Here is a 13,566-nt window from a genome sequence, read left to right on the forward strand (position 1 = left end):
TTCGAAACCATTGTTTAATTCTAATACGCCAGGTAGTTGCTGGGTTAAAAGGTAAGAAATAAATTTGAACAGTAACGGATTAAGCCAACACGGGGACACGGGGCATATAGATTATTATGTAAGCGAATGGTTCTTGGTTTGCTTAAAAACATGTGTATTATATGTACCTATAAAAAACTAACAAAAATTGAAATCTCTTTTGATTGAAACAATATTATATGTATAGACCAGGGCGGATCTGTAAAAAAAAGTCTATTTGTGGATGTGCGAGGTGGCATTCGGATTTTTGTAGATAAAGTTAGGTGACAACTTCAATAATAATAATTGACTTATGCTTCTTCTCAAATATGCCCGGAACATTAATAAAAAAATTAAAATATTTAAAAATTTCGAAAAACATAAATTGTTTTCTATATTCTTTGCTTATAACTTTAAAACGATTCATTTTGGAGCAAAGTCGTATAGAATTAAAATAAAGATAATTGAATTTTTTATGATATACGACTAGTTAAAAATGTTTTAAATTATTACCCTTTCTGAAAAATAGCAATAAATATAAAATAAGAGGGCAAAATAGGCCTCTTTTTATTCAGTGTTTTTCAACAACTTTGATTGCACTTAGAACCTTCGCATAGAAAATCCTTATAACATACTTAAATCGTCCACCAAATTTCATTAAAATCGACCTGACAGATTTTGCATAATCATTTTGCAATCTAAATTTTTTTTAAAAAGTTTAAATTTTTTAAAAGCTTTCTGAACAGAAAGTAGACCATTTAGAAGTTTGCTAATTTTTTCACATATAAAGAGGCTCTCTACCTATCTAATACACTTAACAGAATTAAAATCGGATTATCTAAGCGGCCTCAGCACTGTTTTAAAGTTATAAACAATTTTTTGGCTTATAAACAAATACAGTGAGGACGTTTGAGTTGGAATAAATTCATTTTCTCGAGAATGGGCGTCTCTGGAGATAAATCCCGAAATAGGTCGATTTTTATTTTTAAATTCTAATTTTTTGGTATACATATCATACTAGTGACGTCATCCATCTGGGCGTGGTGACGCAATCGATGATTTTTTTAAATGAGAATAGGGGCCGTATGATAGCAGGCCGTATGATTCCGTCGGTATAACAGGTTGCCTTGCAACCAGATGCAGAACAGTACCATAAATGTTTTCCACTTTTTAGCACTTTCTTTAATTGAAATTTAAAATTATTTACCATCAATAACTTACACCTACGTGCACTCATTACGAAATCTGTTATCTGTTACAAGAATTTCAGTCATTTTCACAAAATTTATTTGGATTTTCTCTAGTAACTCTTCCAAAAGACAATACATAAATGATGAATACCTTTTACACCACCTTCAAAGAGAGTAATTTTTACAGGTACATACCTAGAATACCGGTATTAAATTATCAACATTACTTAAAAATGAAAGTTACTAATTCACCGGTAGTTAGTGGGTTATCGAAGAACTACCTGCGCGCCAGAGTTACGAGTTGGCCTGTAATTAGGATGGGGGATTAAAATAGTTACGAATTCACCGAGACCCTATGAAAGACATCGAACTGTTTGGAAAAAACTAAGACAAATAGAGGAGAATTTAAATACCTTGGCTGCTTCATAACAGAAAATGGGACACTAGATCAAGAAACTGTCCATATGATACAGTCTGATTGGTTTAACTAAAAGTGAATGGGTAGGGTAGTTTGTAATCGAAAAATCGGGAAAGGGTCGAAAGGAAAGATATACAAAAGTCCGGAGAGGCCCGCATTGGAGTAAGACGAAGAAGTGTGATCCGTAAAGAAGATTCAGGATAAAAAGATGAAGGTTCAGGCTAAAATTAAATATGTTACAGTGGATGTTGAACAACACTAGAAGGGATAGTATAAGGAACGACTTAAGGGGATGGGTACGTAGATTCGGCTCTAATGCTATTTAAATGGGATTCGGTTTTTTCAAATCCTGAAAAAATTAATAAGCATTTTTGAAAAATTTAAACGAAGAATGAAAGATTACGTTTTTACAGAGGGCCGAAAGTCCCTGAAAACTTCTGTAATGTTTATTTTAACAAGTTACAGGGGTGAAAAACTAAGAGAAAATGTGTTATGTTTAATTTCAAATATTTCGTTCAAAAAAACTTTTTATTTATTCTAAGGGATTTTAGGCTCTCAATAATAATCTATTCTATCATTCTGTGTTTAAATTTTTATAAAATATTGATTAGTTTTTTCAGGATTTGAAAAAAAAAGGACACCATGTCAGCGGTGATATTTTCCAAATCGAACATTCGCTATCTTTGTCAAACAACGCACTGAGTCAAATAGAATATGATGACAAGACAGTGACAATTTTAAATATTTGACATGGCATCGGGAATATTTTGAGTTGTTGATTAAATAATATGAATAGTGTATTTGTTAAATAATTTATTTAAGACGTGAACTTAATAAAAAGTTAGTTGTTTGTTATTTATGGACGATCCAAGCAGAGAATTGATCAGGATATATTTTTTTTCTCTTTTTTCGATTGAGTATTAATTTTTGTTGTACAGTATTGTTTGGTATAAATCAAAACTATATGTGACAAAGGATAGAGCTGCTAGAAATTGATGAACAGAGGGGTAGAATAAAACCGAGAAGATAGAAGGACTGTGTGGAAGAGCACTTAGAAGAGGGAGGTTTGAGTGAAGAAAACACGATGGACAGAAATGATAGGCAAAGAAGTGTAAGACACAGCGTCTCTTGAAAAAGGAAAAGCTAAAAAAGAAGAAGAAAAACGAAATGTCATCGATGATTTAATGCTCTCTCCTGTCAAAAATTCATTGAAGTAACTCACACATTAACTGTTTTTATAACATAATATATACTCCATTAAAATGTTACATTTTTTAGGCCATACCTTGCATTTGTTAGAGGAGTCAATTTTATTTCTTTAATGTGTAGGGATGATTAGTAGAAGTTTAAGTTCAAGTTTTTGGGGTGGCCACCCTTGTCCCCCGGCCGCCATCTTGGAAATGGGTGCAAAGGGGTTTCGCGCTATATCTCGTAAACTACCAACCCTACGGAAAATCTAATTAAACATAAAATGTAGCAAATTAAATTTTCAACAATTTTGTTTCTATTACTTTTTATCGTCAAGTGACCAACAAAAAAGATATAAACAAAAATATGTAAAATTTTTTTAACAAGTTTCCTTTTCGATGTTATAACTTTTTTTCAGTTCATTTTAAAATCAAATAACACTATAGCAATTTTGTAGAGGGTTTTTCAGCGAACAATTTTTACTATAAAGTTGTTTAATTCTATTTATGTATATAGGTTTTACAGCGCTCCAAACTTGACCAGATTTTCGAATGCTCATAGGGATACAATAAAAACAAAAGTTGGGCTTACTTTTCTATCTATATAAATTTTTTATTCATACAATTTATTATGATTTTAACATTCCTATGCTATTATTGTTCTGTTTTTGACCTTTCTCCCCACTATAAAACTTATAACCCTAAGCATATATAGAAAAGGCCCAAGAAGTTGTTTGAGGACAAATTCGCCGGTTCAGAAGAAGAATGACGCAACCGCAAAATGCAAAATTCTTAAGAAGAGCAACAAAAAAACGATTTTTGATATCAAAATCATAAACTATATTAAAATTAGCCATTCATCACACCGTGGACAGGATCTCGAGATTTAAGCGTTTTTTGGGTTGTGCCGCTTGTCTATGAAGTAACCTAACTTTTTTTCTATTATATATTTTGTCTTAAAATTTTCCAAAAAACTTCTTCATGAATTATATTTTATTGTTGTGTTGGTTAAAATTATAATATAAAAAGTTTGTCATTCAACTTTTTTAAGTAAACATGAAACTAACGAAATATGATGACAAAATGTTTAAAAATTAACATCTCTTTTTTAATGAGTTTAAACATTTTGGACAAATTTCATTGTTATCTACATACTTCAGACATGACACAGTAAAATTTTCAAAAGGAAATATTTTCAGCGACCAAAGATACAGCCAGGTAAATTTGAAAAATCATCAAAATTGATTTTTGGATTTTTTGTATAAAATTTGACTTTTGAACATGTTTCACCACATCTAGATAAAAATAAACTTTATATTCGGATTCAGCGACCTCGAAAACATAAAAATAGACCAAAATTGGTCATTCACCTTAAATTTGATTTTCGTGGTCGGCATAACGGTTGATGCCGGTCACCTAATATATGGATAGAAAAATATTTATTTTTATTTTATTCCTATGAGAATTCGAGAATTTGGTCAAGTTTGGAGCGCTGTAAAACCTAGACAATAAAATAAATAAAATTAAACAACTTTATAGTGAAAATTGTTGATTGAAAAATCCTCTACAAAATCGCTATGATGTTATTTTATTGTGAAATGAACGGAAAAAAAGTTATAACCTCCAAAAGGAAACGTCTTACAAAATATTCTGTTATTTTTGTTTATAACTTTTTTGTTGGTCACTTGACGATAAAAAGTAATAGACATAAAATTATACAAAATTTAATTTGCTACATTTTATGTGTGATTAAATTTTCTGTAGGATTGCTAGTTTAGGAGATACAGCGCGAAAGCCCTTTGCACCACTTTGTCCAATATGGCAACCGGGGGACAAGGGTGGCAACCCCAAAAACTTGAACTTAAGCTTCTACTGAACCCCCCTACACATTATAAAAATAAAATTTACTCCTCTAAGAAATGCAACCCTAAATGTAACATTTCAATGGACTAGTATTGACTGGCCAGTTGGTTGCTAAAACCAGTGACAATAAAACAGAAACACACAATAACATAATATTGGTGCATAATATAGTTGTTTCATTTTATCTTTGCCCAAACGTCATGATTCATAAACAAGTTAAATCAAAACATGAATTGAAACGTACGTTCACGTGTAATATTTATCATTGATACGTATTTTCAATGTAATAATATTAAGAAATGGCTATTATCGGTGGACGTATTTTATAAAGTTATATTTTACATTTATATTTTACTATGTTATACTATATGTAACACAATATAACTTTATCATAAACACAATATAAGTTATACATTCCAATATACACAATGCTCTAATGCAGGGCTTCCCAAACTTTTTTGTACCACGCCCCCTTTTGTTGAAATGAAAGCTTCTCGTGCCCCCCCCCCCCCTTACAATAAATTGTATGCGACTAAATATTAACAAAAAAAAAACAAATAAGTATTGGCTTGAAAATAAAACATTTATTTATTCTGCCATAAGATAGAACAAAATCAGTTTCTATAAAATACAAAAATTATTAATAAAAGAAAAATAGATTAGGTTGGTTAGTGAGATGGATGTGCTTGCATTTTATTTACTAGTATGCCTATTCGTGGCTGAGTTTAAGTAAGTGCACAGCACAAGTCACTAGCAACATCAAATTTATTCCGATACTTTGTTTTAATTGCCACAAGTGTTGAAAAAGGCAAATATAAATGAAGAGCTTCCCGTGATACACTAAGATACACTTTAAAATATTTTAGCCAAAATGAAGGTTTGTCCATTAAAACAAAGTATTTGGCAGAGGAATCATGCAAAAAATCATTTGAATTTATTTGCAAAGCATCTTCTTGAAGTGATTCAGGAAGGGAGTCTATGTTGACATGGAATAAATCAGTTGACATTCTGTAAATAAAATTGTCACAAATGTTTGGAAAGTATTTCTGGAACTCTTCAATTATGCTCTCCAAATGGTTTGATATTTGGATTTTCAAACTTGATCCTTCAAAAATGTCCTTGAAGCGTGTTTCTTCTGAGATTATCTCTACTGTAGAGCCAATAATTTCAGGGGTTTGCTGATATTTTACGCCTCCAAAGTTGAGTAACTAAGCCTCCATCACAATGAGTAATTACTATATTTGAGTCTCCACCCTGCAGTTTTAGGTTAAGACTGTTCAACGAGTCAAAGATGTCTGACAAATAAGCCAATATTAATTGGGTACAATGTTTTCTGAAGGCCATGTTGAGCTCATTTTGCCTTTGATGTTCCAAGGTGATTACTTCAATTCAAAAGTCAAATAATGTTTCCTTTTGAGACCACCGTACTTCTGTATGAAGTAACAGTGTTTTGTGATCACTTTCTAAATCTTCATAAAAAGTTTTAAACAGTCGAGTATTCAACACACTGTTTTTTTTTATGTACTTCACTACTTTAATACACAACTTTAAGACAGTCATAAGTTCATTTGGAAGGGTTTTTGCTGCCAAGGCTTGTCGATGTGTAAAACAATGTATTGCAAATAGCCTGAGCGAAAACCAAGCATTGAAGGTGCGCCATCTGTACATAAACTGATCAGTTTTTGCCAAGAGAGTTCATGTTTGTCAAAAAACTCTCACACTCCAGTCTCCAACTCTGTAGAAAAGAGTAGCTCGTCTTTCATTCTTTCGTTTTGAATATACCGAACATAAACAATTAACTGAAAACATTGTGCTATGTCAGTACTCACGTCTAGCTGAATAGCAAAAAATGGCGATTATTTTACTGCATCAACTACTAGTCCATTCATTGACGGTTTTTGCGGTAAATTTTAAAGAACCGCTTGGATTGACTTGAAATTTGGCATACATATAGATAATATGTCAAAGAAAAAAAGTGATATTGTGCCGATGTGTGCTTTTGCTCTGGGGGTGGGTACCACCCCTTCTCGGGGGTGGAAATATTTAACCTCAAAATAACCTCAGAAATCGATAGACATTTCAATTTTGAGTAAAAAATGTTATATACGACTTTTTCGGTAAATTGATATTTTCCAAGTTATTCACGATCGAGATTGATGATTTACTACATGAAAAATGCATGTTTTTGAGTGGATTTTCAAAAATAACTCTAAAATTATGCATTTTTACGAAAAAGTCATAAGAATCAAAAAGAAACCGTTTAAATTACTAAATGGAGTGGTGTTCCTTAAATTATTATAGCGATAATACAACCTAAGTTACAGCCTACATAAAATCGGGGTTTTTTCGAATTAACCTTGAATTAAACATTTTATCATTGAATAAGGCAAAAAAGATAGTTTTTTCGAAAAAAATTGCGGATGTATCTTTTAAAGATTTTACTGATACCTTTAAAAGGTGCTACGATAAAAGCGATTTGGATAAAAAATGGCCGACTTATTACAAAAACAAAACGATTATGTCGTTGAAAAAACAAAAAAATAATTATTTAAATCGGTGAATTTTCCACAAAATTAAAAATTAACGTTATTCCATATACAATTAGCTTAATCTATAAACTGACTACGTGTCCTGAGATTTTGACTAGTACAAAGTGCTTAAATTTGAAAAAAATTTCAATTTAGTATTATAACATTTTTTGATATTTTATAAATTTTATCCATTTTTTCAAAATTACTGGAAAAGTAAAAGAAATTTGAAAAATATATATTAATACTAAAATGTAGTATTTTTGATTCTGAAACTTTTTCAGTTTTTTCAATGTCTCTATGATAAAAACTGACTGAGATATTTATATTTTAAATTTGCACGTAAGTGTGAGAAGCAGTTTTCTAAGCTCTTTGAATCGCGTGCTTTAAAAATAAAAGACCTCCAGAAAGTCCAACTTTTGAGAACTTTTAGCACTTACAATTTCCGACAACGTAACCTTTGGAACAATAAAATATCTTGAAAATTACAGAAATTATCGTTAAAAAACCATATTGAAACTTATGTCGAATACTTCTTAAGCGTTGATATATTTCATTTTTTTTCATGAAAACGGTGCATCGTATGAAAAAAAGGTAAGATTACTATTACTAACCAACATTATTCCTGTCATTTGCCATGTTCTTCGTGTTCCACTCATTAAAATGCCCAGTTGGTGATAAACACCAGTCTGATTTTTGCATGAGAGTTTAATAAAATGGTAACAAATCAATTGGAAGTTCTATCCGACAAAATACATGGAACGTTTTCGTAGTCTGACGTTAGAAATTTTTAACCTGTTCCACAATTAAAACTTCCCCATGTACCAGTGTTCCCATACATCAAAGTTCGTCCGACTAGACAGCGTTAAGCTATTAAATTTGCTTTTGCAATCAGCTTGCTATTAATCAACTTTTTTGGTACGCGGGATCCAGTTCTATAAGTAAAGTAACTTGTGAAGCGATAACGATTAATTTCAAAAGGGGCCAACTTTATTTTGAGCGTAATTTGCTTACATCTAATGCTAAAAATTAAAAATTAAAATAAAAAAAAATAAAAATAAAACTTTTCTTAAAACGTTTAAAAAAATTCTGATAAATTTTCACTAAAGAGTGCTTCATTTTTTTGATATTTCACGTCGAAATGTTCGATTTGGATTTTGACGAATAAGAACCTACTTTTCATTAGCTACAACTCTGGTTCTACTAGCTCTCCAAACTTCATACATACACAGATTTTTTCAGTTTTTCATAATCTATATTTCTGCTCGGAATATTTTTTCGATAAAGTCCTTACTTTTTCAGTTATTTGCGAAAAACCGTCTAACAACGTGGTTCATTTGTTGAAAAATGAAAATATTCACTCGCAAATAAGTCGAAATGTATTGACTTAGTGAAAAAACTCTATAAAATAAAAGTTGCTTAAAATTAGTCAGTTTATCAATTTCCGGACTTATTTTGGACCTATATTTTTTCACCCCCGAGAAGGGGTGAAACTCAACCCCAGGGCAAAAACACACATCGGTACTACAGTGGAACTCCGATAAGTCGGCCTCCGATAACCCGGAAGTCCGGTTAACTCAGACCGATTTTCATCAGACAAAACAAACATTTTTTCAGTTTGACTGAGTTTTTTACCAATAAATGAACAATACTGCGCCCAATACTATAGGCGCCCATGTCCATGGGCAGGGGGGCCGTGGCCCCCCTAGCTTTTCGGATGCTTTAAACTATATATTTTTATCCATAGCGTACAAAATGTAATATGCAAAATCTTCACGTTTGGCCCCCCTGAAAATTTTTATATGGGCGCCCATGACTGTGCATATTATATGTATTTCACGTTTTTGCAATTATAATGGAGTTTATCTGTAAGTATACTATATTTTAGTAATTTTTACCATATTCTCCGGCGAACCCGGATTTTCGATAACCCGGATCGGCCGCGGTCCCAATTAATCCGACTTATCGAGGTTCCACTGTATATTACTTTTTTTCTTTGATTTATTAGCTAAGTGAATGCCAAATTTCATGTCAACTCAAGCGGTTGTTTAAAATTCACAGGTTTTGCAATATTTTACCGTGAGTTAATAATCTAATAAATGTCTTAGTAGGGGTAGTTTATTAGGGTTGAGAATATTAAATACCTAATAAACTAAATTGTGAACATAAAATAAAGTTTAAATCACTACAAAATGCAACATTACCTAATTTAAAGTTACAAAATATTTTTTTATACAAATTCTTATTTAGAGGGTAGTTCTTAAGGGTTTAAAAATAGTTATAAACTATAAAATACATTTCAATATGGAAAACAATCAAATTCCTATATTTAGCATACTATTTAACATACCCACACATAATTTTGATTTAAATAATGCTTATAACTGCTGTCTTTAATTTTTGGAAAAAAAGGGTAGTTTTCACCCCTTAAAAATAAAAAGCACACATTGTAGTCATATCACTTTTGAAGAGAAGGATAAGATGAGCTTATTTGCAAAATTTTATCTAAATCGGAGCGGTTCTTTAGAATTTAGAGGTTTTGCAATATTTTACCGTTAAAGAATGGACTATACCTGGTTTTGCATGTCTTCGGTCATATGATCAATGCGGCGTTTCACAGTGTTGTCAAAAAAGGTATTTGAGATAACTTTTGCCTACACTGCGTTACCAGACACAGTTTAACAAGCGGTTAATTTTGAATTTTAGAAAAAAAATTAATTGAATTTAATGTTCAACTTGTCTCGCGTCCCCCCCTGATATGTCCTCACGTCCCCCGGGGGGGGCGCCACCCAGTTTGGGAACCCCTGCTCTAATGTCTCTGTCATTGAAAATGATAAACGTCAAAATTCATAGTAAACAAACTATCGAAGACATTTCGTATTGTTTATCCTTGTTAAACCTATTGTGGTTTCTATGGACAAGCGGCTTAATTTTGCGATACCAGTTTCTATGAGTGAAAAAGATACCTAGTATAAAAAGTAATTCGTGAATAATTTGATGCATGGGAAAAGATAGAGTGGAAGAACTATATAAAATATTCCATGAAAGATATTATTTACCTTCTAGAATGCTTCAACGATGGTAATGACAGGTATCTTTGAATCATATTTTGGTTGACTCCTGATGTCTGTACCGCCAAAAACGTTCCTCCAATAACCAAAGTCCATATTGTATGTCTTGATAAGGGATCTAAATCAAAACTTAAGATATTTTACTTTTAAATTATTTAAATTTTAGTTATTAATAAATTTTGATTTTTAAATGACCGATGCATACTTTAACGTGTTCTGATGTGCAAGGCATTCCCTTTTAGTCCAAGTAATGAAGCTTAAAATAGGACAAAACCTCGCAATTTTTACAGAATGAATCAATTTTCTTGAAAATTTGAGAATAATAATTAGTGGATAGTCCAAGCATCAAAATCTATATGAGCGCCTTTCGGAATCATATAGATTTTGATCCTTGGACTATCCACTACTTATTCTAAAATTTTCGAGCAAATCGATCCATTCTGTAAAAATTGCGAGGTGAAAAGTTTGGGTTCCTGGTCTATTTGTTGGTTTTTTAACTTTGTCTGTATGACTGTACGTATCTGACTTTATTTTCTATAATAGACAGTCTCGATAAGGAATTCAGCAGTCGTCAATAAAATAATTATTTATTCTTGTGAATATTGAATTGTTAACGGTCCGGACAAGTATAAGAAAATACTCGGCTACAGACGATATAAATATTCTGGACAACATACTGCTTCTTATACTTGTTGTAGATCTGTCGATCTGTTAATTCCGACGTTGAAGTATTTCTTAAGAGGTAGACTGCCAGCTATCTCTCCATCTTTTTGTTGGTCTCACCGGTGGACGCTTGCCAGCTGGTTTTCCTTCTAGAGCAATTCTTGGTAGTCTGTGCTCCTCCGTTCTTTTTACATGACTGAGCCATTCACTTCGTCTTTGCCTGCCCCATCTGACTACATCTTGCACGCCACATTGTTCCCTGATGATGTTGTTTCGTATTCTACCTCTCCTTGTCTTCCCTGCTGTTGCTCTCAGTGTCTTCATTTCGGCTGTTCGTAGCATGAGTTTGGTTCTATTGGTGTCTTCTCTTGATTCAGTGTCATAGGTCATAACAGGTCTGATGCAAGTTTTATAAATTCTAACTTTACTATCCATTCTCATATATGGGTTATTCCAGACCACATCTCTCAAACATCCGGACAAGACAGCGGCCTTGTTAATTTGTCCTCTTAGGTCTCTAGCTGGGTCATGATAACTTGATAACTCTACACCTAGATATTTGAACTGGTTTAGCTGTTCTATGGGTTTCCCCTCTACCACGAGCTTGCATCTAATTGGGTCTTTCGCAATGGTAATGCATTTTGTTTTCTGCGTGGATATCTTCATGTTGAGTCGTCGACATGCTTGATAGAATCGATAAAGTTGTCTTTGTAGGTCATCCTCGTCCTCTGCAGTCAGGGCTGCATCATCCGCATAGCACACTATATTGATTCTACTGTGGCCGAGTCTGTATCCTAGTTGTAGCGATTCCACATCTTCTATTATTTCATCCATTAGCATATTGAATAGAAATAGACTGAGGCTGTCTCCCTGCCTGATTCCTCCTGGTGTTGGTATGTTGGCCGTAGTGGTGTCGTTTGTTTTAATTTTTGTTGTGTTGTTATTGTTCATTTGTTTTATGACTTCAACAATGTTTGCCGGTATCCTGTTTTGCTTAATTTTCTTTATTATATCGCTAAGTCTGACTCTGTCAAATGCTTTCGTTAGGTCTACGAAGCAAATATATGCAGATTTGTTATATTCTATCGACTTCTCTTTCACTTGTTTCATGACAAATATTGCGTCTGTCGTCGACCTGTCTTTTCTGAATCCTTGCTGTTCTTCTCTGTCCTTTATCTGTGATTCCAATTTATCCTTGAGTATTCCTGTGAATAACTTCATTGTCGTATTTAAGGGAGTTATTGCTCTGTAGTTGTCGGGCATGACCTTTGTTCTTTCTTAAAAATCGGTATTGTGATACTGGTGTGCCAATCTTGTGGTATCTCTGCTCTGCCTAAGATTTTGTTAAACACTGTTAAGAGACAATTAGTGAGTTTCTGACCGCGGTATTTCAGCAGTTCGTTCGGTATTCCATCAGTACCTGGCGATCTTCTATTCTTTAAGATCTTCATTCTCGCTTCTACTTCAGTTTCTTTAGTGATATACCTGTCTTCTGTATTGTAATCGTGTTCGTCATTGGCGTCTTCACCTTTGTAGAGTTCTCTGAAATATTTTCCCATGTCTCAGTTGGTATCCCCTTTGTCTGTACAAATTCAGTCACTGGTTTTTTCTGTTTTTTTCTGCATTTTCCAAACTTTCCTCTATGCGCCATAGATGTCGTGATCCATATCACTTGTGAACTTGATCCAATGCGCTCTTTTTATTGCTCTTATTCGCGAATTTATTCTGTTTCTTGTTTCTATATAGATGGCGCATTGTTCCTGCGTTCCAGTGCTTTTGAAACACAGATAGCATTTTCCCTTTTTTTTTCTGCGAGTTCTTTGACTTCTTGACAAAACCATGGTTTGTTGTTTCTTGTTACGCTGGTGCTTGTTTTTCACAATATACTGTAATGAGAAAAATTTATACTTACTTCGGACCTTCAATTCTATCACTGTCCCAATTTCTTTTAAATACGTTTCCAAATCCACCTACATCTAATGTACCTTTGATAACCACCAATATTAGAGCTGCAAACATCAGTATTAACTGAATTACGTCAGTCCAAACTACTCCTTTCAAACCACCCTAAAAATGAACCTTTTTTTTAACTGAAAACAAAGTACAAAATACAAAAAAATAAATTAACCCATTTTCATTTATGGTCTCAACAATATTTCGAAGGAAATAAGTTTCCAAATGAATGGAATATATCACACATGTCTTCCAATTAAAAAAAAAAAAAAGTTGACAAAATGTCAACAAATAACTGAAGACACAAGTGCATGAAGGGTCTATGTGACAAATTTTTCAAAACATGTTTTTATGTTAAAACTAAGTTGTTCGAACCTAAAAATCTTTCAAACAAGCCAAACACGTTTTAAAATTATTATTTTCTAAGTTACTAGAGTGTAAAGAATCGATGTACACAGTAAACTTTAAAATGTAAGTGCATAAAGGATCTATGTACACTTTTTATATACAGGGTGTCCCAAAAGTAGTGGAACGGTCGAATATTTCGCGAACTAAACATCGGATCGAAAAACTGAAAAATATGTTTTCAATCATTTTCAAAAATCTATCCTATGACACCAAACACCAACCCCCACTACACCCCCTGGAGGTGGGGTGGAGGGTAACTTTAAAATC

General features: G+C 32.8%; 1 protein-coding gene across 2 annotated transcripts in view; it reads right to left on the bottom strand.

Annotated features, from left to right (window-relative positions):
- Positions 1 to 13,566, bottom strand: part of LOC114324337 (sodium-coupled monocarboxylate transporter 1-like) — an 81,256-nt gene that overhangs the window by 22,896 nt on the left and 44,794 nt on the right. For both annotated transcript variants that reach the window (XM_050643897.1, XM_050643892.1), the window contains exons 6-7: positions 12,851 to 13,005; positions 10,264 to 10,404 (exon numbers count right to left, since the gene is read on the bottom strand). In XM_050643897.1, coding sequence (XP_050499854.1) covers positions 10,264 to 10,404; positions 12,851 to 13,005 — 296 coding nt within the window. The remainder of the gene's footprint in view (positions 1 to 10,263; positions 10,405 to 12,850; positions 13,006 to 13,566) is intronic.

Source organism: Diabrotica virgifera, chromosome 1 (assembly GCF_917563875.1).
Source record: "Diabrotica virgifera virgifera chromosome 1, PGI_DIABVI_V3a".
Taxonomy (NCBI): Eukaryota; Metazoa; Arthropoda; class Insecta; order Coleoptera; family Chrysomelidae; genus Diabrotica; species Diabrotica virgifera.